Genomic DNA, 25,579 nt, shown 5'->3' on the forward strand with positions numbered 1-25,579 from the left:
AACCTTAACTGACAACAAACTGTGAACGCAAGGAACTGCAGATGCTAGTTCACAAAAAAAAGGACAAAGTGCTGGACTAACTCAGCGGGCCAGGCTGCATCTCTGGAGAAATAAATGCCGAGGCCATTTCATGATATTATAGGATTTGAGAAGGGATGACTTTATTTTAAAGATCCAGGCCCTTCGGCCCACCGAGTCCGTGCTGACCATCGATCACCCGTACACTGACACTATCCTACACACACACGGGACAATTTACAATTTTTACTAAATCCAATTAAACTACAAACCTTTTCGTCTTTGGAGCGTGGGAGGAAACGGAACCACCCGGGGAAAACCCACGCGGTCACAGGAAGAACGGAAAAACTCTATACGATCGAACTCAGGTCTCGGGCATTGTGAGGCAGCAACTCTGCCACTGCACCACAGTACCTTTTTGGGTGTAGGGAGAATGTAAGTATACTGCCAATGTACAAATGCTAAATGTACTTGTTTTTCATTTATGAAACATTCATGTAGCTCTTATTCAGTGAAGCCTTAACTGGAAATTGAAAATATTTTATGTTTCCTGAACAATTAACAACCATTTTTGCTTCTGATCACTTACGTATATGCTTAATGCCAGCAGATGTTCTGAATCCGTTGAATGATAAAGGATTTGCAACAGTGGGTGGAAAGGAAGGTTTGTGGGGACAAAATTCTTTCCCTGGTCACTTGATCTGAATATTATTCCTCCACTGCTCCTTCCAGACACATCAGCTGTAAGGATCACCTGAAACAAACGCACAATCAGAATTTAAAAGCCACACACTTAGTGTCACGTTTGAAATGCAGGTCCTGTTCTCAAGTCATTTTGTCAAAGCTCTCATAGTATGGGAGGTACACTAGGGCAGGTAAAGCTGCTGCTTCACAGCTCCGGATCAATCCCAACTCTAGTGGGATGTTTCCACCAGTGGGAGCGTCTAGGACTAGAGGTCACACCCTCAGAATTAAAGGACGTTCCTTTAGGAAGGAGATGAGGAGAAATTTATTTAGTCAGAGGGTGGTGAATCTGTGGCATTCTTTGCCACAGAAGGCTGTGGAGGCCAAGTCAGTGGATATTTTTAAGGCAGAGATAGATAGATTCTTGAATAGTAAAGGTGTCAGGGGTTATGGGGAGAAAGAAGAAGAATGGGGTTAGGAGAGAGAGATAGATCAGCCATGATTGAATGGCGGAGTAGACTCGATGGGCCGAATGGCCTAATTCTAATCCTATTCCTTATGACCTTAGTGCTGTCCCTATGGGATGTGCATTATCCCTGCGACTACGCGCAGTCACTATAGAATGACCATTATCCCCGTGACCACGTGCAGTCACTATAGAATGACCATTATCCCTGCGGCCAAGTGGGTTTTCTCAGCATGCTCCCAAACGTGCATGGGCTGGGCTGGTAAATTACCCATCGTATATGGGTGAGTGCTAGAATCTCAAGGGCAATTCATGGATGTGAGAGGGAAATAAAATGAGATAGGATAAAATAGGATTAGAATAAGCAATTACTTTGTGGCCAGTGTGGACTCAGTGGGTCAAAAGTCCCGTTGTGTGCTTTGCAACCGAGCTCTGAGAGATCCACATTAACAATGTGCTTTTGAGTGCGAGGTGTAATCAATAGCCACAAATTTTCAAAAGCAAATTGATATATACCATCTTCACGAAGGCATTTCAAATCAAGTGAATTCCTGTTGCACATCTAATTGAAATCCCAATTTATTCAATATGAAAACCTGCACGTCTTTGGAATGTGAGAGGAAATTGGAGCACCTGGATGGAAACCCATGCGGTCACAGAGAGAATGGACAAACACCATACAGACAGCACCTGCAGACAGGATTGAACCTGGGTCTCTGGTGCTGTTAGGCAGCAACTCTACTGCTGTACCACTGTGCCACCCTCTCTATGACTCTTAAAAGGCAAGATTGGGTGATTTCTCTGTACAACATCTCAAGAGGGGGTAACCCAGAACTTCCAGTTACCAGTCATTACGAATGGATCGAGCAAGCAAGAAGGATTTACCTTTCCAGAGTTTTCAGGACCAATACCAATTCCAAATTCGGTGCGAATGAAAGTATTGTTGATTTGTTTTGTAATATCAGAGAAGCTCTTCCCGTAATTATCGCTGAAAGAAATTTAAAATATGTGAGGCTAAATATGAAGTAAATAATAATTAAAAATGCCCTAATTAACATATTGCTCCCACATCGTGTCCTTGAAAATTAACAATGGAAATTAAGAAATGCAGATGAAGGCCATGTCAACCTTATGCCTGATCCACTGTCTCCTAAGATTAGGGTTGCCAACTTCCTCACTCCCAAATACGGGACAAAGGGTAACGTCACTGCCCCGCGCCCCACGTGACCTCACCCAGCCAGCGGCCACGTGCTCCCGCTCCACCAATGGCGACCGCCCGGGCCGGGAGCACGTGGCCGCTGGCTGGGTGAGGTCACGTGGGGTGTGGGGCGGTGACGTCACCCTTTGTCCCGTATTTGGGAGTGAGGAAGTTGGCAATCCTACTAATACGGGACAAGGGCGGTTCTGTGCAGGAGAAATTAATTTAGCCCAAAATACGGGATGTTCCGGCTAATACTGGACCGTTGGCAAACCTACCTAAGATGGAACTGATCCAGTGCCTCCTGGTCACCTCATCCCCAATTCCTGGGATTCCATTAGTCCTAAAGTATATTCCAGGCAGTGAATGATTGAGTTATGTTGGGATTAATGACACTAAAGACTCTACATTAAAACTTTCTCTCATTTACAAGTGCTGGAGTGCTGGAGCCATGGTGGGTGCTCCAACTCGTTGGAAACAGGCTCCCATAATCTAGCCCTGTCAATCCCTCACCCTGTCAAAACCTCTGCCAACTTGCAAATTCTCACAGCTCAGTCTTTCACTGCACCATGAGCAAACATGCATATCCTGCACATTTTCATCCTGATTATATAACAGGTATAACAGGTATAACAGAGCTTTATTTGTCGTTCGGTACCGAAGTACCGAACGAAACTACATAGCAGTCATAGAAAAAAAAAAGAACACAAGACGCATAACCCCAACACAAACGTCCATCACATTGACTCCAAACACCCCCTCACTGTGATGGAGGCAACAAAACTTCCCCTCTCTTCCCCACGCCCACGGACAGACAGCTTGTCCCCGACCGACCCGCACAGTCCCTGCACCGGGCGCTGAAACGTCTCGCGGCCGAACCGGGCGATGAAAGGCCCGCGACCAAGCCTTGCGCAGCTAAGTCCCGCAGCCGAGACGCACCAGCGGTGAAAAGTCCCGCAGCCGAGCCGCACCAGCGGTGAAAAGTCCCGCAGCCGAGCCGCACCGGGCGGTGTTAAGTCCCGCAGCCGAGTTGCACCGGGCGGTGTTAAGCCCCGCAGCCGAGCTGCACCGGGCGGTGTTAAGCCCCGCAGCCGAGCTGCACCGGGCGATGTAAAGTCCCGCAGCCGAGTTGCACCGGGCGGTGTTAAGCCCCGCAGCCGAGCTGCACCCGGCGATGTAAGTCCAGCGGCCAAGCCGCACCGGGATGTAAAGTCCAGCGGCCAAGCCGCACCGGGATGTAAAGTCCAGCGGCCGAGCCGCACCGGGATGTTAGGCCCCGCAGCCGAGCCGCACCCCGCGCCGTGAGGAAGAGAAAAGTTCCCCACACCCACCCACCCACACCCACCCCCCACACACCACCACCCCCTCCCACACATACACAACCAAAATAATATATATAAAAATCATCCCAACACCGACACTCAACAAAAAAAAGACGGACAGACTGCTAGTCAGCCGCTGCCGTTAGGCGCCGCCACGTGACCAAATCGTAAATTGTAAATACCTTTGCAATATCCTGGTGAGTCCGCCAGTCTAACAATAACTGCTCTTCCACAGATTCACTGCCCATGCCAATACACACCCTGCAATCCTTTACTTAGCCCCAAACATTCTTGCTTGGTACTTTGTTTTAGAAATCCAAATACATTGCAGCAACTGGATTCCACGTTAGCACATCCTTAATGATAGATTCCAGCAATATGATACATCAGGTGAACTAGTCTGTGGCACCTTTCCTTTTCCTACTTTTGTCACATCCAGGACACAACATGCCAAGATCTTAATTTTACTTTTAAAGTTATTTTTTAATTTTATCTACCCGAAGAACAGGTAATTAAATTAAAGCAAAAACTATCCTACTCAACTTAGCTCCATGATTAAATCAAAATCACTGCAAATAGATAGCCATTAAGGTTTAGAAAATGCAGGTTTGAAACAGGAATACATTAATAGTTAAAATGTCGTGCTATTCCGGAAGAAATTGTGATGCTGTGTCTACTATCCAGCCTTACTAAACTGCATCCTCTACAGTGGGGAAACTGAATGCAGATCAGGCAAACTCTTTTTGGAACAGCACTATTCAATCTGCACCAAGGGTGGCACTGAGCTCCTAGTTAGCAGTTGCTTCCATCTCCAATGCACTCCAACTTCTGCCCTTGGTCTCTTCTTACACTTACCCAACTCTCAGGGAAACAGCATCACACCTTCCAATTGAGCAACAATCAGATAACTAGCCTCAAACTTTTTTAAGTAACTACCATAGACGGTCCAAATTTCCATTTCAAAAGACATTGAAAGATGACGACGAACATTACCTTCTGTACAACCGTGACTGTCCAAAGTTAATTCCCAAGAATGGCACCTGAAATGTGGTTAATGCTAAGAGCACCTGCGAATGAAAAACAAATTAAATCCAGTCAAACCCCATCATTTAACTCCACCAGCCATTATCAAAGCAATCTGTTGCCCACGATGATGCTGGAGTAACACAGCGAGTCAGGCAGCGTCTCTGGAGAAAAGGAATAGGTGACGTTTCATGGCAAGACCCTTCATCAGACTGTTCCTTCTCGCCTGAGATGCTGCCTGACCCAAATACTAAATTTCAGCCACCCAATACCTTAATGAAAATTTCAACATGTGCGCTGATTAAATCTAACGTCTGTTTTCTCAAATTTAAACAAATCTACCTTACTTTCCACGAGATCTATGTTTAAACAACCTAGAAACTTTCTTTCAAAGATGGACACAAAAAGCTGGAGTAACTCAGTGGATCAGACAGTATCTCTGGAGAAAAGGAATAGATGACGCTTCAGGTTGCGATCCTTCTCGAGTCTGAAGAAGGGTCTCTACCCGAAACGGCACCTATTCCCTTTCTCCAGAGATGCTGCCTGTCCTGCTGAGTTACTCCAGCTTTTTGAGTCTATATTTGGTTTAAACCAGCATCTGCAGTTCCTTCCTACACATAGAAACTTTCTTTAATGTGAGACATTAAAGATTTTGTTTTAAATAACTGCTCAGCTCTTGGGAGTTATTTCTTTGTTTCAGCAAGAAATAATTTACTGAGCTATTTTTTCCATGGAATCTGCTGCATACCAACGTACACACAAACGTACAAGTAAAACTAAAAATGCAGCTGTTAATACTTACACCATCGCCGACCCATGCCAACGTCACAGTTCCACTCAGATCCACAAACTGATACTGCAGAAATAAAGAAAATGTTTAGCATTTTTATTGCAAAGAACTAAAAAGTTAAATTCTGTCATATTCCGCATTATATTTATACACTGTTGGACAGTGTCATAAGTGATAGGAACAGAATTAGGCCATTCAGCCCATCAAGTCTACACCGCCATTCAATCATGGCTGATCTATCTCTTCCTCCTAACCCCATTCTCCTGCCTTCTCCCCATAACCCCCGACACCCGTACTAATCGTCATGAAGCTACCCAACAGCTCCAATCAGCCCACTCAGTCCGGAGCAGTCTGAAGAAAGGTCGTGACTAGAAGCGTCATCCATCCTTTTTCTCCTGAGCTGCAGCGTGATGTGGTGGTTGCAAGTTCTTCCCGTTACCATGTGAATTTCCCCAGTTCTCTGCCACCTCCCAATGTTGCACAGGTTGGCAGATTAATTGGCTAATCTCACTATAGTTGTTGAAAGCTCATCGTGATTTGTATCCTTGTATTTTCTAAGAAAATGGGAGGATCAATAATTTGGCTCATTCTATTGAGGATCAATTATTTGGCTGATATTATTTGAGTAATTTTATCGAAGCACAGTAACGGTTCAATAAGCACCCAACGTCTGGGAGGATGGTTCCCTTTGTGGAGATAGAGAACTAGGAAGCATAAATTCACAATGAGATATCATTCAATTAAAAAGGAATCATTTCTTTGTTGAGAGAGTTGCAAACCATTGAAATTCTCTAACTAGCAGGAGCTGAAACACAAATTGATTATATTCAAGATCAAAATTGACTGAGGAAAAAAAAATCTGTGGATGGGCAGCTTTTCACTGTACCTCGGTATCCATGATAATACAAAACTAATACCAATAACAGAAGGGTTATGGGGACCAGAGAGGTAAAAAGCACCCAAGCCTGGATTAGATCAGCCTGGATCCGATAGAATGGTGGATTAAGTTCAAGGGTAAAATCTGGTGCAACTGCTTCCGTTTACATTCCTGCAAGTTGCAGTTCCAATTACAACACATTGACCAAATAACCACTGACCCGTCAAATACTACGGCCTAGCACCGAGACCCCACCGCCACGAGAATCAATGACCAGAAACCAACTTCATAAATAGTACGGCAACAATAGTAAATCAGAGATTGGGTAACCCGTCAGCAACCTACTTCCCAACTTCCCCGAACTTCCCATCACTGATAGAAGATGCAAATCCAGAGCAAGATAGAAAGCTCTCCACTTGATGAGGGGAGTACAGCTCCAACAATCCAAAACCATCCAGGCCAAGACAACCCTCTTCATTAGCACCCAACCCTTCACTCTAAACATTCACCCCCCCACCCCTCCCCACCACCAACAGAAGTCATCTCTACAAGGCTTCCCTGACAGCACTTCCTAAATCAATGACCTGTATCAATGCTGATGAAAGCAGCAAGTTCATAAATCATAGGTGCAGAATTAGGCCATTCTGCCCATCAAGTCTCCTCCACTGTTCAATCATGGCTGATCTATCTTTCCCTCTTAACTCCATTCTCCTGCCATCTCCCCATAATCTTCGACACCCTTACTAATCAAAAATCTCTCAATCTCTGACTTCAAAATACCCAATGACTTGGCCGCCACAGCCGTCTGTGGCAACGAATTCCACAGATTCACCACCCACTGGCTAAAGAAATTGCTCTTCATCTCCTCTCTACAGATACGACATTTTATTTGGACCTATGGTTCCCTTCCCAATCACATACTGACGTGGACATACACCGATCAGCCAAATCATTATGACCCGATGAGCGAAAACATATGACCACCTGCCTAATATGCTGCTGATCCTCCATGTGCAGCCCCATAGGCAGCAGGGTGTGATGCACTGTGTATCATTAAACTTTTCTGTGACTTGTGCCACAGTCGACCTTCTGTCGGTTCGGACCAGACGGGATAGCCTTCGTTGCCCTCGCACATCGATGAACCTTGGGCGCCCAACACCCTGTCGCCGGTTTGTGGTTTGTCCCTCCTCGGACCACTGTCGGTAGGTACTCACCACTGCTAACCGGGAGAACCCCACAAGCCTTGTCGTTTCAGAGATGCTCTGACCCAGTCGTCTGGCCATAACAATTTGGCCCTTGTCAAAGTCGCTCAGGTCTTTACTCCTGCCCATTTCTCCTGCATCCAACACATCAACTTCAAGAACTGACTGTTCACTTGCTGCCTAATATATCCCACCCCTTGACAGGTGCCATTGTAACAAGATAATCATTGTTATTCACTTCGCCCGTCAGTGGTCATATTGTTTTGGCTGATCGGTGTATAATCACAGCACTGTGATAATGATCATGATAAGAACAGCAGCGATTCAAAGCAGCAGTTCACAGCCACCTTATCAAAGGCGATTGAGAACAGGCAACGAAAACAGGCCCCAGTGGTGACAACAACATTGATTTTGTTTTTAAAAAGTGCAGATCTAACCTAATGATTTATCTTCCTTTCTACCTTTACAGAAATGACTGGGCAGACTGGACACAATGGGAAAAAAAAGCAGCTTGGATTATCCTTAAAAGTGACTAATATGCAGTTGATCCTCTTGTAGGTCTGAACCGACAGAAGGTCGACTGTGGCACAAATCACAGAAAAGTTTAATGATACACAGTGCATCACACCCTGCTGCGTATGGGGCTGCACATGGAGGATCAACAGCATATTAGGCAGGTGGTCATATGTTTTCGCTCATCGGGTCATAATGTTTTGGCTGATGTTTTGTACTGGTGTATTTTGATTTCCACCAGTACGCTGAATATAAATGGATTGAATTACAACTCGACATTATTTCTACACAATTATATTGTTCTGTATTCCCACAGGATTTTTGTAAACCTTTACTGAACAAAAACAGTACTGGCATGAATTGAAACAACTATTGCAGATTCTAAAAACATACTAACAAATACACAATAGCGATGGAACTTTAATTAAATAAAGGTTATCCAAGAGGCACAAGGAGAAACGTCTTCAGTTGCCATTTTGTTGGCAGTAATCCATTTCACTCCAGGAGGGCAATTTTGACTAAATTTCCAAATCAAGCAACCTACTCCGATAATCAAAAGTGCCCTTATTTTCTAAATCTTTAACAATTGATTTGCAAATACACTCAAAGGACAAGCAGAGATTCAACTCTGAAGGGGTAGATTTTCAAACCGGCAGTTTTTGTTTTAAACTGAATGTATATTAACATTTCAAACACACCTTAAAGTAACTAGTAGTGTAGGGAAATAACTACAGATGCTGGTACAAATCGAAGGTATTTATGCACAAAATGCTGGAGTAACTCAGCAGGTCAGGCAGCATCTCAGGAGAGAAGGAATGGGTGACTTTTCGGGTCGAGACCCTTCTTCAGACTGACTTAAAGTAACTACCTCATTCCAAAAAAATAAACAGATCTACAAATATATTAAAGCCCTGGGAAATGCCACTTTAGATTCAGCTGCAGCTCCTTGTCAAGGGTAACTAACTGGCCATTCAGTTGGGGCATTCTTTGTTTTAGTTCAATTTCACAAACACTGGCCAGAAAAACTAACTCCGAGAGATGCATGTTCTGCAGTTGAAAGAATTAAGATTATAGTTCAACCAACTATATTTCTTTAGGGCAACCCCATAGGGCATAAAACAAAAATGTAGATTAAACTTGCAGATTCCCCAATCACGAGTAAATGAAACAAAATCTAACATAATTATTCACTAAAATACTATCATTCACCCTGTCAACACACAAACTATGTTAATCTAGAATCACAAGCAAGATAGGATACCATCTACCAAGATAGGATACCATCTACCAAGATAGGATACCATGGAAACAAGCTCTATTGTTTCACAGCATTGCTAAAGGTTTATTGCTCAAACATGTACCAAAACACAGCAATAAACTTTGTTTGCATGCTATCCAGTCAAATCATAACATACGTGTACAAATCAAGCCATAGAAAGTACAACAGGTAGCGCAAAGAGAAAAATACCAGAGTGCAGAATATGGTGTTACAGCGTTACTTTAGAAAAACTGACCCAATATTTGTTAGACCAACATTTTATTTTGGGTGATGTGAAAGATAAACTGCCCAGTAGGAACGGTCTCGACCTGAAAGATCATCCATTCCTTCTCTCCAGAGATCCTGCCTGTCCCACTGAGTTGCTCCAGCATTTTGTGTCTATCTTTGCACAGTAAGTTGATCAGTTCCAGCAGCAATTGGGTTGAGTGGGAAACGGACAGACAACGTTTCAGGTCAAGAAGCTTCTTCAGACATAATCCGGGTCCTGACCGGAAACATCGTCGGTCTATTCCATCCATAGATGCTGCCTGACCAGCCGAGCTCCTCCAGCTCTTTGTGTATTGTTCCAGTTCCTTGTGTGTCTGCTTCAGATGATGTGGGTGTTACAGACAACGGCAGCATTAACTGACCAAGCTCAGTTGCTTCTTGTGTGAGCAACTCCAGAGGACGGTTCAAATATCTGCACAGTTGTAAAGTTGAAGCGATAAACAGACCAGGGAAGAGTTAACGAAAAGTTGCGATGAGGGAAAACTTCTGCAAAGTGTTTGTTTGCAACATTTCATGTTCACCATTGCTGAAAGCAGCACTTTAAACCTACATTTTTAAAATGAATGCATTTCTCCAGCAGTTGTGGTCGAAATTGAACTCTAGTCATTCAGTCAAAACGCTGAGAAGCTTAACACTGACAAAACCAGGGCATGCATGTAGGCTGGGTGGACGGGGGGGGGTGGACGGGGGGGGGGGGGGGAGGAAAAGGAGACTTCTTTCGACCGAGGGAGCTCCATGCATGGAACAAGTTGTCAGAGAGTGGTTGAGGCAGGTACGATAACAGCATTGAAAAAAATATTGGCCAAGCACATACCTAGGAAAGGTTTTGAGGGATATGGGCCAAATTAGACTAGCTTGGATGGACAACTTGGTCAGCATAGACAAGCTAGGCCAAAGGGCCCGTTTCCATGCTGTGTTACTCTTCTACTATAGAACCAGTCAATACATTTAGTTGGTCTTGCACTTGGGTAAGGGAGCTAATGCAATATTTTTTGTTGCAACGATATAGGTATGTAGGTTAATTGGCTGGGTAAATGTAAAAATTGTCCCTAGTGGGTGTAGGATAGTGTTAATGTACGGGGATCGCTGGGCGGCACGGACTTGGTGGGCCGAAAAGGCCTGTTTCCGGCTGTATATATATGATATGATATGATATCTCTTTTTGAAGTTCAACACTAGTGAAGTATTCAAATACCCTTGAATAGTTTGCAGACACAAAAGTATTGAAATAACACGCTAGTCACAGTGCTTTTAGCTTTCCCGTGATTGATTTTAAAAGGCTCAAGTCATAAGCTGGTTTCAATAAAACAAATATGAAGAACAACCTGCATGTAAAGGCTCATTGAGCTACCATAGTGAGTTCACATGGACATCTGCAACTAGTCGGAGAAACACAGGAATCAGGGTGCGAGAAGTTAGAAAGAAGTACATCTGATCTCTGCATAGAATATCTCTGCACCACGAGGATTTGATTTGGTATCAGCGGCAAGGACCATCAACAGCCATTCATAAATTACCAGCTCTCTGGAGAAAAAAAAGACACAAAGTGATGGAGTAACTCAGCAGTTCAGGCAGCATGTCTGGGGAAAATGGATAGGTGATGTTTCAGGTCAGGACCCTTCTTTGGACTGATAGTAGTGAAGGTGAGATTTAGGAAGCGAGAGAAAACAGGACAAATCGGATTGGCAGGAGATGACCTCAGACAAGGAGGTTCCCCGATAGGTGAATTGTTGACTAGAGACAGGTGTGCACCCAAATGGGATACATTGTTGTGAACATCAAACTGGTTAACCAACCTTTAGTGGTGAGAGAGGGCGGGGGGAAGAGAGGGAGAGGAGAGTATGTGTGTAGAATTTACCCAAGATAGACACAAAAAGCAGGAGTAACTCAGTGGGACAGGCAGCATCACTGGAGCGAAGGAATGGGTACATCTCTGGAGAGAAGGAACCTAACGTTAGAGAATTCAATGCTCATACCGCCGGGCTACCCAAGCAAAATATAAGGTGCTCTTCCTCCAATTGGCGTGTGACCTCACTCTCATTCTCCAGGAATTCTGCCAGACCTGCTGAGTTACTCCAGCACTTTGTGTCTCTTTTCATAAACTCGCATCTGCAGTTCCTGGTTTCTGCACCTCTCTGGAGATGTTTGTATCACAACGCTGACCTGTCCTACATGAAGTTCAAATTCACAAACAACATCTATTTTGTATTTGATAATACCTCATGATAATTAGCATGAAAGCCTCCCATACCAATGGAAAACTCTGCTAAACAGCCAAACTCAACGTACAATGAAACAAAACCAAGTCACATTACCGACTTTGAACTAGGAAGGGACCCAATTACATAATAATCTTTTGTATTCAAATGCAGACAACACCAAATATCTACTTTTGTATCAGAAAGGAAAATTCAATAACCTTGGAAATTAAAGTGAACTGTTTTATGTTATGCAGCTAGTTTTATGGTATCATGTCCCGCAAACATTCTGCAAAGTTGAAAAATGAGTTTATTGTGTACATGGCAATTTATATTCTGTTGAGATGTCAGGTTTTTGGGGCTATGTTACCATGACAACCAAAACCAGAAAGCAAAGGCAAGCTACAGGCCAAGCACATTCAATCTTATTTGTGGTATCCTTTTTCTTAAAATCCTGTTAAATTTGAAATCTGCAAAAACAACAACTGCTCAGCGGGTTCCAAATCGGTCATTGACCGAGAATGTTAACTGTTTCCCTCTCTGCAGTTTTTTCATCGAGTTGCATAAAGACCTGGTTGGTATTAACTGGCCGCTGTGAATTGTCCCAAGTGTGTCACTGAGTGCTACAATCTGGGGAAAGATGCATGTTGGAGGCATAAGGGACTGCAGATGCCAGGATCATGTGCAGAACACAAAATGCTGTAGGAATTCAATGGATGTAGAACGCATTGAATTGGGAGACAATGATGAGATGTGTAGGGGGGATTTTAGAAAAGGATAACGTGGGATTAGTATAAATGGGCAGTTGATAAAATGGTGCAGACTCAGTGTGTTTATTTCTGTACTGTTCTGTACTGTATCTTTCTGTATTATGCGCAGTATTTTCTTCGGATGGGTAGCATGCAAACAAAAACTTTTCACTGCACCTTGATACACAATAATAAACTAAACTAAAAAAAGTTCAGATATAACCTTCAGTTTTAGCCCATTATTTGACTTTGACCAAGCTTTTGCTTTAACATACCTCCAAAATCTTTTAAGCAACAACTAAATAAATTAACAGAACTTGTATTTGAGGTTGAGTTTTAGTAATGCAGTAGGAAACGCTTTTTCCTTTGACAATGGAAGATTTTTAAAAATCAGATATTCCGTTTAGATTTATGTAAAGCCATTACTGCCACTCAGTAAATTAAAATTAGAAGGAAAAAAGGGTTCAGCAAAATAATTCTAGTTGCCAACATACAAATCAAAACAAATCACAATATTTGTGCTAAATAGAAACAGGTAATGTTAGTCCCCGGGATTTTTAGGTGTAGCTCTCCACAATGTGCACATTTACAGCAGCCAACCAGCCATTATTCCTGTCACAGGGAATAATCAGCCCCAAAATAAATGACCCATAGGTTTGGACTAAATTATTTACTTTAGACTTTACTTTAGAAATACAGTGCAGATACAGGGCCTTCAGCCCACCCAGCCCGCGCCGACCAACGACGCACGCGACCACCCAGTACCCTAGCACCAGCAACTATTGCACACACTAGGGACAATTTACAATTTGCAGATGCCGATTAACCTACAAACCTGTATATCGTTGCAATGTTAAAGGATACTAGAGCACCCAGAGAAAGCCCAAGTGGTCACAGTGAGCACGTACAATCTCCGTTACAGATAGCACCCACAATCACGATCAAACTGGGGCTCTAGCGCTGTAAGACAGCAACTCTACCACTGTGCCACCCTCCTGTACTATATTTGTCCATTACTGACCTCACTCAGCATGTAATCATGTTTTGCCTTAATCTATTAGAACCACAGCTTCTGCCTCCTGAATGGAGTATCGCAGCGGGACAGGCGGCATCTCTGGAGAGAATGAATGAAAAAGGATCTCGACCCAAAAACTCGCCAAATGCTTATCTCCAGAGATGCTGCCTGTTCCCAAGAGTTACTCCAACATTTTGTGCCTAGCATCAGTAAAACTGACTGATGCCATCAGTGCAAACGGATTAAACTTTGACAATGCGAGTGGAAAACAAAGTAAAGGCAGCAACAGCACAATGGATGAAATAATTAAAAGCTCAGCTACAATGCCCTCCATAATGTTTGGGACAAAGACCCATCATTTATTTATTTGCCTCTGTACTCCACAATTTGAGATTTGTAATAGAAAAAAAAAATCACATGTGGTTAAAGTGCACATTGTCAGCTTTTATTAAAGGGTATTTTTATACATTTCGGTTTCACCATGTAGAAATTACAGCTGTGTTTATACATAGTCCCCCCCATTTCAGGGCACAATAATGTTTGGGACACATGGCTTCATAGGCGTTTGTAATTGCTCAGGTGTGTTTAATTGCCTCCTTAATGCAGGTACAAGAGAGCTCTAAGCACCTAGTCTCTCCTCCAGTCTTACCATCACCTATGGAAACTTTTATTGCTGTTTATCAACATGAGGACCAAAGTTGTGCCAATGAAAGTCAAAGAAGACATTATGAGACTGAGAAACAAGAATAAAACTGTTGGAGACATCAGCCAAACCTTGGGCTTACCAAAATCAATTGTTTGGAACATCACTAAGAAGAAAAAGAGCACTGGTGAGCTTACTAATTGCAAAAGGACTGGCAGGCCAAGGAAGACCTCCACAGCTGATAGAAGAATTCTCTCTATAATAAAGAAAAATCCCCAAATACCTGTCCATCAGATCAGAAACACTCTTCAGGAATCAGGTGTGGATTTGTCAATGACCACTGTCCGCAGAAGACTTCATGCACAGAAATACAGAGGCTACACTGCAAGATGCAAACCACTGGTTAGCTGCAAAAATAGGATGGCCAGGTTACAGTTTGCCAAGAAGTGCTTAAAAGAGCAACCACAGTTCTGGAAAAAAGGTCTTGTGGACAGATGAGACGAAGATTAACTTATATCAAAGTGATGGCAAGACCAAAGTATGGAGGAGAGAAGGAACTGCCCAAGATCCAAAGCATACCACCTTATCTGTGAAACACGGTGGTGGGGGTGTTATGGCCTGGGCATGTATGGCTGCTGAAGGTACTGGCTCACTTATCTTCAGTGATGATACAACTGCTGATGGTAGTAGCATAATGAATTCTGAAGTGTATAGACACATCCTATCTGCTCACGTTCAAAACAAATGCCTCAAAACTCATTGGCCGGCGTTTCTTCTACAGCAAGACAATGATCCCAAACATACTGCTAAAGCAACAAAGGAGTTTTTCAAAGCTAAAAAAATGGTAAATTCTTGAGTGGCCAAGTCAATCGCCCAATCTGAACCCAATTGAGCATGCCTTTTATATGCTGAAGAGAAAACTGAAGGGGACTAGCCCCCAAAACAAGCATAAGCTAAAGATGGCTGCAATACAGGCCTGGCAGAGCATCACCTGAGAAGACACCCAGAAACTGGTGATGTCCATGAATCACAGACTTCAAGCAGTTATTCCATGCAAAGGATATGCAACAAAATACTAAACATGACTACTTTCATTTACATGACATTGCTGTGTCCCAAACATCATGGTGCCCTGAAATGGGGGGACGATGTAGAAACACTGCTGTGATTTCTACATGGTGAAACCAAAATGTATAAAAATGGCCTTTATTAAAATCTGACCATGTGCACTTTAACCACATGTGATTTTTTCTATTACAAATCTCAAATTGCAGAGTACAGAGGCAAATAAATAAATGATGGGTCTTTGTCCCAAACATTATGGCTGTAGGTATGGTGAGATAAGTACTGCTCAGATTACAAACAGCAATGTTCTATTCAAGCAGAGTCCGCAATCACAGAGCTCTGAAATAATTTTAGAACTTGAAGTTGCTATTATACTTGTACATAAATTTAAGACTGCTTTGAATAGTAATCAGCACAAATACTGCAGCATAACTCAGCATGCCATCAATCTGGCAACCTGCAAAAGAGTTTAATTTTCGAAACTGCAACATCAGAATCCCCCACACTTTAAGGAAAGCAGATGAATTCCAACCTGACAACAAAAAAACTGTCAATATTTCACAGCTGCAATTTATGAATCATCAGGATTTGAGACAAAAATCAAAATTTAAAACTTTAAACCAAATGAATGTTTTGGATCCCATGAGTTTTTCAACATGCCTGTCAGTACATCCCAAAATACACAAGACTTAAAACAAAAGAACAGATGCAAAATCCTGTCCTATTACTCAATTACTGACCTCACTCAGTATGGAACCACACTCTGCACAGTATAAAGCAAAGTTTATACAGGGAGCATAAATCTTATTTTATATACACCAAGTTAAAGACCATAAGCAATAGGGTCAGAATTAGGTCATTCGGCCCATCGAGTCTACTCCACCATTCGATCATGGCTGATTGATTTTCCCTCTCAACCACACCCATCTCCCCGTTACCTATGACACCCTGACTAATCAAGAACGGATCAATGCTGCTTTTAAAAACCTCATGACATGGCCACCACAACCGGATGTGACATTGATTTCCACAGATTACACCCTCTGTGTAAAGAAATTTGTCCTTAAAAAGTTGAAAACACTTCCCATGAGCTTGTCCTGCATCAAACTTGACAGCACATTTCCAATAACAGTTATTTCATAGAATATCAGAGATATCAATTAAATTTAAATCATGTACGCCCATGGTGTTTACAGAATTACATTCATTAAAAGTTGTTTATTTAAAGAATATGGGCTGTGTTAGGTGAAAACCCAGTATGTTCACAATTTTTTCACAAACAAAGCATTTTCAACTGCACTAACAGGATTACATGAATGTCAATTCATTAATAACCTTTTAAGAGTTTAAATTCTGACATAACATTAAAAGACAATGTGCTAGAGTAACTCAGCAGGTCAGGCAGAATCTCTAGAGAACATGATTAGGTGACATTTCAGGTCACCTATCCATGTTCTCAAGAGATGCTGCCCGAACCGCTGAGTTACTCAAGCACCTTGTAATTTTTTTGTGTAAAACAAGATTGTCCTAATGATTAAACAACACGTCGTATATTTATGTACACTTGTTCTGCTTTCGTTTATAAGGCCAGCTGCTGTGCCTGTCGAGACAAGTTACGTTTCAGTCTCACAAGGAAGATAAGACCAATGCAAAAGGAAAGCAAAACGAGAGAGTAAAATGGAACTTCAAGACTGGCAACCCTGGGCAGAGAATGCGAGGAATTTCTTGAGCATTGTCAGACCCCAGGACATCATAAAACACTTCAAATGCAAACACTGGTAAATAAGTTGTTAAAAACAATCACTGCTCAAGAAGATTGAAGTCTGAAGAAGGGTCTCGACCCGAAACGTCGCCCATTTCTTCTCTCCAGAGAGGGTGCCTGTCCCACTGAGTTACTCCAGGGCCGTCTTTACAGCATTATGGGCCCCGGGCAAAGCAGTGTACTGGGGCCCCTACGACAACTACTCACAGGAATAAAAATGTAAATGGTCGATAAAATTAAACATATATTTATTTTATTGGCACTTCCAACAAAATTGGTGTTGAAACATTAAAAACATGCTGTACAGCAACAACTAATCAACATGATAAACATTTGAACAATACACGAGGCTTGAAAAACACAACAATACTCAGTAAGCCATACAGATTAGATGTCACAGTATGAAATTACTACGAATTTCTTATTATAACAAGCATTTGCGGCATTTCTTTGCAGAGAATCGCTTTATTATTGGCTTGAAGTCAATGGTCTTTAGGATGTCATTTTCCATGCACATGAGTGAAAGCCAGTTCAAACGATGCTGCCCCATTGTGCTACGAAGCTGATTTTTTATAAGTTTCAGTCTTGAAAAAGAACGTTCTCCTGTACAGTTGGTCACCATCATGCACATGAACACTCTGAGTGCAATTTCAACATTCGGGAATACAGATTTCAAATTGTCGGAAATTATTTTTCTGTACAATGCAGGGAGAGTCTCACAATTTTCATCAAGGGCCATGTAGTGCTTGAGATGCTCACATTCATTTAAAAGGTCATCATAATTAAGGTCTTACAGATCGCTGTGAGAAGCACTTAGGGATGGAAAAGCAAAGCACTTAGGGAGCTAATTGTTGCGAAACAGATCGCTGTGAGAAGCACTTAGGGATGGAAAATGCTGCGAAAAAAATACTTAGGCACCGAAAATGTTGCGAAAAAAGCACTTATTGAACTTACATTTTTAAAGTAGTATTTATTTATTGCAAGTCACTTAACATACACAGATCAGCATGGGGCCCCTATGCTCGTGGGGCCCCGCCCCATCAGGCCCATGCGTTAAGACGGCCCTGAGTTACTCCAGCTTTTTGTGTCTATCTCTGCTGAAGCAAGAATACTTTTCAGCCAATTAAGTATTTTCATAAGTGTTGCAACATACGAAACAAGACAAGCAAGTTCCGAAATAACAAGCGATAATCATCAGATGATCTGATTTAGTCAGAGAGCTGGAATATATGTAGGGAGGAACTGCAGATGCTGGTTTAAACTGAGGTCAGACACAAAAAGTTAGAGTAACTCAATGGATCAGGCAGCATCCCTGGAGAAAAGGAATAGGTGACGTTTCGGGTCGAGACCCATTAGCTGGAATGGGGCTGGATAATTCCCTGCTCCCACATTCAAGGTTACAACACTTCATAACATAATGGGTAGACACAAACTGCTGGAGTAACTCAGCGGGTCAGGCAGCATCTCTGGAGAGAAGGAATGGCTGACGTTTCAAGTCGAGACCCTTCTTCAGAAGGGTCTCGACCCGAAACGTCGCCCATTTCTTCTCTCCAGAGAGGGTGCCTGTCCCACTGAGTTATTCCAGCTTTTTGTGTCTATCTCTGCTGAAGCAAGAATACTTTTCAGCCAATTAAGTATTTTCGTAAGTGCAGTCACTGTTGCAACATACGAAACAAGACAAGCAAATTAGCAAGTTCCCAAATAACAAGCGATAATTATCAGATGATCTGATTTAGTCACAGAGAGCTGGATTATATATGTAGGGAGGAACTGCAGATGTTGGTTTAAACTGAGGTCAGACACAAAAAGCTAGATTAACTCAATGGATCAGGCAGCATCCCTGGAGAAAAGGAATAGGTGACGTTTCGGGTCGAGACCCATTAGCTGGAATGGGGCTGGATAATTCCCTGCTCCCACATTCAAGGTTACAACACTTCATAACATAACGGGTAGACACAAACTGCTGGAGTAACTCAGCGGGTCAGGCAGCATCTCTGGAGAGAAGGAATGGCTGACGTTTCAAGTCGAGACCCTTCTGAAGAAGGATGTTGACCCGAAAAGTCACCCATTCGTTCTCTCCAGAGATGCTGCCTGACCCGCTGAGTTATTCCAGCAGTTTGTGTCTACCTTCGATTTAAACCAGCATCTGCAGTTTTCTTTCCCACACTTCATAACATAACATTGAGTAGGATGAAGCCCTGACTCAAGGTCTCATTCACACGAACTTCCAATGCTGCGTCTATTAACGGAGCAATGAGAAAAGCAGGAATGACTACGAGACGGTGCAAACCAAGCTAAACTGAACAATGCAAGCAGTGTAATCGTGATGTTATTCACAGTGGGTGGTGCAGGCTTGTTGGTCACAGTGGGTTTGTAAATCAAAGGGAGGTGAACAAGGACAGAGCAAGGGAATAGAACAATGTTGGAACTGAGATACACATTACTGCTTTTGTTGGAAATCTGAAATGAAAATGCCTGAAATATCCAACAGGTCAGACAGTAATTATGTTTCTCTAATGTAGAGAGGACCTCATCCCATCCTGAACGCAACACGGCATTAGAAGTGCTTTGCCTGGAAGGGGTGTTTGGTTTCCTAGTGACAGAAAGGGAAAAACTAAAGGACGGGTAATGCATCTCCTGTATTTGCACAGGAAGCTGCAGAGAAAGGGAAGCACCAGTGGTGTTGCTGGATGAGAGTCACAGATGGAATGGTTCTTTCAAACGTTGGAAGGGGACAAGTGGCAGGATCTGCCTGGTGATAGAATCTTACTAAACCCGAGAGATTCAGGGAGGACAACTTGCCGACTGCGGAGGTTGGGCCAGGTGGAATGCAACCACATAGTGAACCCAATCCTTCCTCTGGGTGTGAGCAGAGAGGGGGAAATGGACAATATTGACAACCATGTCAAAGTGGAAGGAAAACCAGGGAGTTTAGTTTAGAGATAAAGTGCAGAAACAGGCCCTTCGGCCCACCAAGTCCGCACCGACCAGCGATCCCCGCACGCCAACACTATCCTGTGTTGCTACCTTACAGCGAATGCAGCGCCAAAGACTCAGGTTCGATCCTGACTACAGGTGCTGTACTGTGCGGAGTTTGTATGTTCTCCACATGACCTGCGTGGGTTTTCTCCGAGATCTTCGATTTCCTCCCACACTCCAAAGACGTACAGGTTTGTAGGTTAATTGGCTGGGCAAATGTAAAAATTGTCCCCAGCGGGTATAGGATAGTGTTAATGTGCGGGGATCGCTGGGCGGCGCAGACCCGGTGGGCCGAAGGGCCTGTTTCTGCGCTGTATCTCTAAAAACAAAATCCTACACACTCGGAACAATTTACATTTATGCCAAGCCAATTAACCTCCAAACCTGTAGGAAAGAACTGCAGATGCTGGTTTAAATCGAAGGTAGACACAAAATGATGAGTAACTCAGCAGGTCAGGCAGCATTTCTGGAGAGAAGGAATGGGTGATGTTTTGGGTCGAGACCCTTCTTCAGACCTACAAACCTGTACGTCTTTGGAGTGTGGAGGAAACCAAAGATCTCAGAGAAAACCCATGCGGTCACAGAGAGAACGTACAAACTCCGTACAGACAGCACCCTTAATCGGGATCAAACCCGGGTCTCTGGCACTGTAAGGCAGCAACTCTACAGTTGCGCCACCATGCCGCCCGAGTTAAGAAAAACATCTTGGAAGCATTGGTACGCAAAGCACCTGAGTGATCAAATCAGTAGAGTGGGAGAATAGACAATAGACAATAGGTGCAGGAGTAGGCCATTCAGCCCTTCGAGCCAGCACCGCCATTCAATGCGATCATGGCTGATCACTCGCAATCAGTACCCCGTTCCTGCCTTCTCCCCATACCCCCTCACTCCGCTATCCTTAAGAGCTCTATCCAGCTCTCTCTTGAAAGCATCCAACGAACTGGCCTCCACTGCCTTCTGAGGCAGAGAATTCCACACCTTCACCACTCTCTGACTGAAAAAGTTCTTCCTCATCTCCGTTCTAAATGGCCTACCCCTTATTCTTAAACTGTGGCCCCTTGTTCTGGACTCCCCCAACGTTGGGAACATGTTTCCTGCCTCTAATGTGTCCAATCCCCTAATTATCTTATATGTTTCAATAAGATCCCCCCTCATCCTTCTAAATTCCAGTGTATATAAGCCCAATCGCTCCAGCCTTTCAACATACGACAGTCCCGCCATTCCGGGAATTAACCTAGTGAACCTACGCTGCACGCCCTCCATAGCAAGAATATCCTTCCTCAAATTTGGAGACCAAAACTGCACAGTACTCCAGGTGCGGTCTCACCAGGGCCCGGTACAAATGTAGAAGGACCTCTTTGCTCCTATACTCAACTCCTCTTGTTACGAAGGCCAACATTCCATTGGCTTTCTTCACTGCCTGCTGTACCTGCATGCTTCCTTTCATTGACTGATGCACTAGGACACCCAGGTCTCGTTGAACTCCCCCTCCTCCTAACTTGACACCATTCAGATAATAATCTGCCTTTCTATTCTTACTTCCAAAGTGAATAACCTCACACTTATCTACATTAAACTGCATCTGCCATGTATCCGCCCACTCACACAACCTGTCCAAGTCACCCTGCAGCCTTATTGCATCTTCCTCACAATTCACACTACCCCCCAGCTTAGTATCATCTGCAAATTTGCTAATGGTACTTTTAATCCCTTCGTCTAAGTCATTAATGTATATCGTAAATAGCTGAATAGAATGGAATGAAGTCCTTACAGAACCAGGGTCGGAGACCTACATCATCGCATCTGGCAACCATTTGGACAGTGCAGAACCTCCAGACACTGGAGATGCCAACAGATAACCATTCATTAAAACATCACAAGCATTAAAACATCCTGTCGACCAGATGGCAACATCAGACAGAAAGTACGACCTGCCTCAACATTAACAGATTACAACATTAATAGATCTGGTCATGGTGGCACAAGAAACATAACATTAAATGCAACAATCTCTACATCTGGAAACACAAGACACTGTAGATGATGGAATCTGGAACAAACCAGTGGTGGAGATTGTTGGCAGTCCTCATGCAAGGGTTTTTACCCAAGATGTCAGCCATCTCACTACCTCCAGATGCTGCCTGACCCTTCGAGTTACTCCAACATTGTTATATTTTTGCATCAGATCACAGCATCTGCAAACCGCTGGAGGAGCTCAGCAGGTTGAGCAGCATCTGTGGAGGCAGAAGGGTGGTCCATGCCTCAGTTAGAGACCTTGGCACAAGGATTCACAGATGCTGTTTGACTCACCGAGTCCCTCCTGCATGAAGACACAAGCAACTGCAGATGCTGGAATACTGAGCAAAGCTCTGGAATACTGTGGAACTCAGTGAGTCAGGCAGCATTTGGGAAGGGAATGGACTGTCTGAAGAAGGGTCCTGACGAAAAAGTCACCTGTCCAACCTCTACACAGAAGCTGCCTGATCACCTGGGTTCCTCCAGCACTTTGCTCGATTTCCTCCAGCAAATTGTTTTTACTTTTAAAATAAAGTCTCCACATCTGCACCAACCGCCTCTCAGATCGAGGAAGAGGATGCACCAGCCAGGGCAGTGCAAGTGATGGTAGCCCCAGGTAGGGCAGGAGATGGGACGGGTGGCCCTGGACCGGGCAGGTGATGGGACGGGTGGTGATGGGACAGGTGGCGATGGGATAGGTGGCGATGTGACAGGTGACCCCGGGCCGGGCAGGTGGTGATGGGGCAGGTGGCGATGGGGACAGGTGACCCTGGGCCAGGCAGGTGGCGATGGGGCAGATGGCGACAGGATAGGTGGCTACGTGACAGATGGCAATGTGACAGGTAACCCTGGGCCGGGTAGGTGGTGATGGGACGCACGACCCTGGGCCGGGCAGGTGGTGATGGGCCGGGCAGGTGGTGATGGGGACAGGTGACCCTGGGCCGGGCAGGTGGTGATGGGTCGGGCAGGTGGCGATGGGCCGGGTAGGTGGTGATGGGGACAGGTGACCCTGGGCCGGGCAGGTAGTGATGGGCCGGGTGGTGATAGGGCAGGTGGCGATGGGGACAGGTGGCCCTGGGCCGGGCAGGTGGCGATGGGGACAGGTGACCCTGCGATGGGGACAGGTGACCCTGGGCTGGGTAGGCGATGATGGGCCGGGCAGGTGGTGATGGGGACAGGTGACCCTGGGCCGGGTAGGTGGCGATGGGCCGGGTAGGTGGTGATGGGCCGGGCACGTGGCAATGGCCCGGGTGGTGATGGGGTGGGTGGTGATGGAGACAGGTGACCCTGGGCCGGGCAGGTGGCGATGGGCCAGGCAGGTGGCGATGGGCCGGGCAGGTGGTGATGGGGACAGGTGACCCTGGGCCGGGCAGGTAGTGATGGGCCGGGTGGTGATAGGGCAGGTGGCGATGGGGACAGGTGGCCCTGGGCCGGGCAGGTGGCGATGGGGACAGGTGACCCTGCGATGGGGACAGGTGACCCTGGGCCGGGCAGGTGACCCTGGGCCGGGCAGGTGACCCTGGGCCACCCGCCTCTCAGATCGAGGAAGAGGATGCACCAGCCAGGGCAGTGCAAGTGATGGTAGCCCCAGGTAGGGCCGGGTAAGTGGCGATGGGCCGGGTAGGTGGCGATGGGCCGGGTAGGTGGCGATGGGCCGGGTAGGTGGCGATGGGCCGGGTAGGTGGTGATGGGCCAGGCACGTGGCAATGGCCCGGGTGGTGATGGGGCGGGTGGTGATGGAGACAGGTGACCCTGGGCCGGGCAGGTGGCGATGGGCCGGGCAGGTGGCGATGGGCCGGGCAGGTGATGGGGACAGGTGACCCTGGGCCGGGCAGGTAGTGATGGGCCGGGTGGTGATAGGGCAGGTGGCGATGGGGACAGGTGACCCTGGGCCGGGCGGCTGACCCTGGGCCGGGCGGGTGGTGATGGGGACAGGTAGCGATGGGGACAGGTGGCCCTGGGCCGGGCAGGTGACCCTGGGTCAGGTGGTGATGGGCCGGGCAGGTGGCGATGGGCCGGGCAGGTGGCGATGGGCCGGGCAGGTGACCCTGGGCCGGGCAGGTGACCCTGGGCCGGCTGGGTGGTAATGGGGACGGGTGGTGATGGGGACAGGTGGCGATGGGGACAGGTGACCCTGGGCCGGGCGGGTGGCGATGGGCCGGGCAGGTGACCCTGTGTCAGGTGGCGATGGGCCGGGCAGGTGACCCTGGGCCGGGCGGGTGGCGATGGGCCGGGCAGGTGACCCTGGGTCAGGTGGCGATGGGCCGGGCGGGTGGCGATGGGCCGGGCAGGTGACCCTGGGTCAGGTGGCGATGGGCCGGGCAGGTGGCGATGGGCCGGGCGGGTGACCCTGGGCCGGGCGGGTGACCCTGGGCCGGGCGGGTGGTGATGGGGACAGGTGGCGATGGGGACAGGTGGCGATGGGGACAGGTGGCGATGGGGACAGGTGGCGATGGGGACAGGTGACCCTGGGTCAGGTGGCGATGGGCTGGGCAGGTGACCCTGGGCCGGGCGGGTGGCGATGGAGACAGGTGGCGATGGGGACAGGTGACCCTGGGTCAGGTGGCGATGGGCCGGGCAGGTGGCGATGGGCTGGGCAGGTGACCCTGGGCCGGGCGGGTGGCGATGGGCCGGGCAGGTGACCCTGGGCCGGGCGGGTGGCGATGGGCCGGGCAGGTGACCCTGGGCCGGGCGGGTGGCGATGGGCCGGGCAGGTGACCCTGGGCCGGGCGGGTGGCGATGGGCCGGGCAGGTGACCCTGGGCCGGGCGGGTGGTGATGGGCCGGGCAGGTGACCCTGGGCCGGGCGGGTGGTGATGGGGACAGGTGGCGATGGGGACAGGTGACCCTGGGCCGGGCGGGTGGCGATGGGCCGGGTGGCCGCGGGCCGGGAGCGCGCTCACCTTGTGCGTGTGCTCGCTCAGGTTGCCCTGGAAGGCGCGGTCCCGTTGACAGTCGCCTCCGCCGGCCGTCGCTGTGGCCCCGCGGGGCAGCCGGAGGGCGAGGGCGGCGGCGGCGGCGGCGGCGGCAGCGACGAGCAGTAGCAGCAGCGGCGGCGGTGCCTTCATGTTGAGCCGGGCGGAGACGCGAGCGCGGACACTAACAGCCCGACATGGCGACCCGCCCCACCGGATGTCCCGCCCCGCCCTCCGGATGTCCCGACCCTCCAGGAGGCAGCGCTCATTGGTCGCGCGCCGCGTCAATCAGGTGTGGCCGCTGGGACCGCCCCCGCGCTGCCGGTGACGCAACTTCATCAACATCAACATCAACACAATTATAACAAAATCATCATCAACATCAACACAACTTTTACAACATCAACATCAACACAATTATAACAACAACATCATCAACATCAACACAACTTTTACAACATCAACATCAACACTATTATAACAACACGTTCTTGCTATTGAGGGCGTGCAACGTAGATTTACTAGGTTAATTCCCGGAATGGCGGGACTGTCATATGTTGAAAGACTGGAGCGACTAGGCTTGTATACACTGGAATTAA

At 46.4% G+C, this 25,579-nt stretch overlaps 1 protein-coding gene across 1 annotated transcript in view; it reads right to left on the minus strand.

Annotated features, from left to right (window-relative positions):
• The window catches only part of LOC144605164 (sortilin-like), a 47,982-nt gene extending 22,782 nt beyond the window's left edge, over window positions 1-25,200 (minus strand). Inside the window, exons 1-5 of the mRNA XM_078420239.1 lie at window positions 24,969-25,200; window positions 5,514-5,567; window positions 4,682-4,755; window positions 2,054-2,156; window positions 608-772 (exon numbers count right to left, since the gene is read on the minus strand). Of these exons, the coding sequence (XP_078276365.1) occupies window positions 608-772; window positions 2,054-2,156; window positions 4,682-4,755; window positions 5,514-5,567; window positions 24,969-25,133 (561 nt within the window). The 5' untranslated portion in view covers window positions 25,134-25,200. The remainder of the gene's footprint in view (window positions 1-607; window positions 773-2,053; window positions 2,157-4,681; window positions 4,756-5,513; window positions 5,568-24,968) is intronic.
• Between the last annotated feature and the right edge of the window lie 379 nt (window positions 25,201-25,579).

The sequence above is a fragment of the Rhinoraja longicauda genome, chromosome 24, assembly GCF_053455715.1.
Source record: "Rhinoraja longicauda isolate Sanriku21f chromosome 24, sRhiLon1.1, whole genome shotgun sequence".
Taxonomy (NCBI): domain Eukaryota; kingdom Metazoa; phylum Chordata; class Chondrichthyes; order Rajiformes; family Arhynchobatidae; genus Rhinoraja; species Rhinoraja longicauda.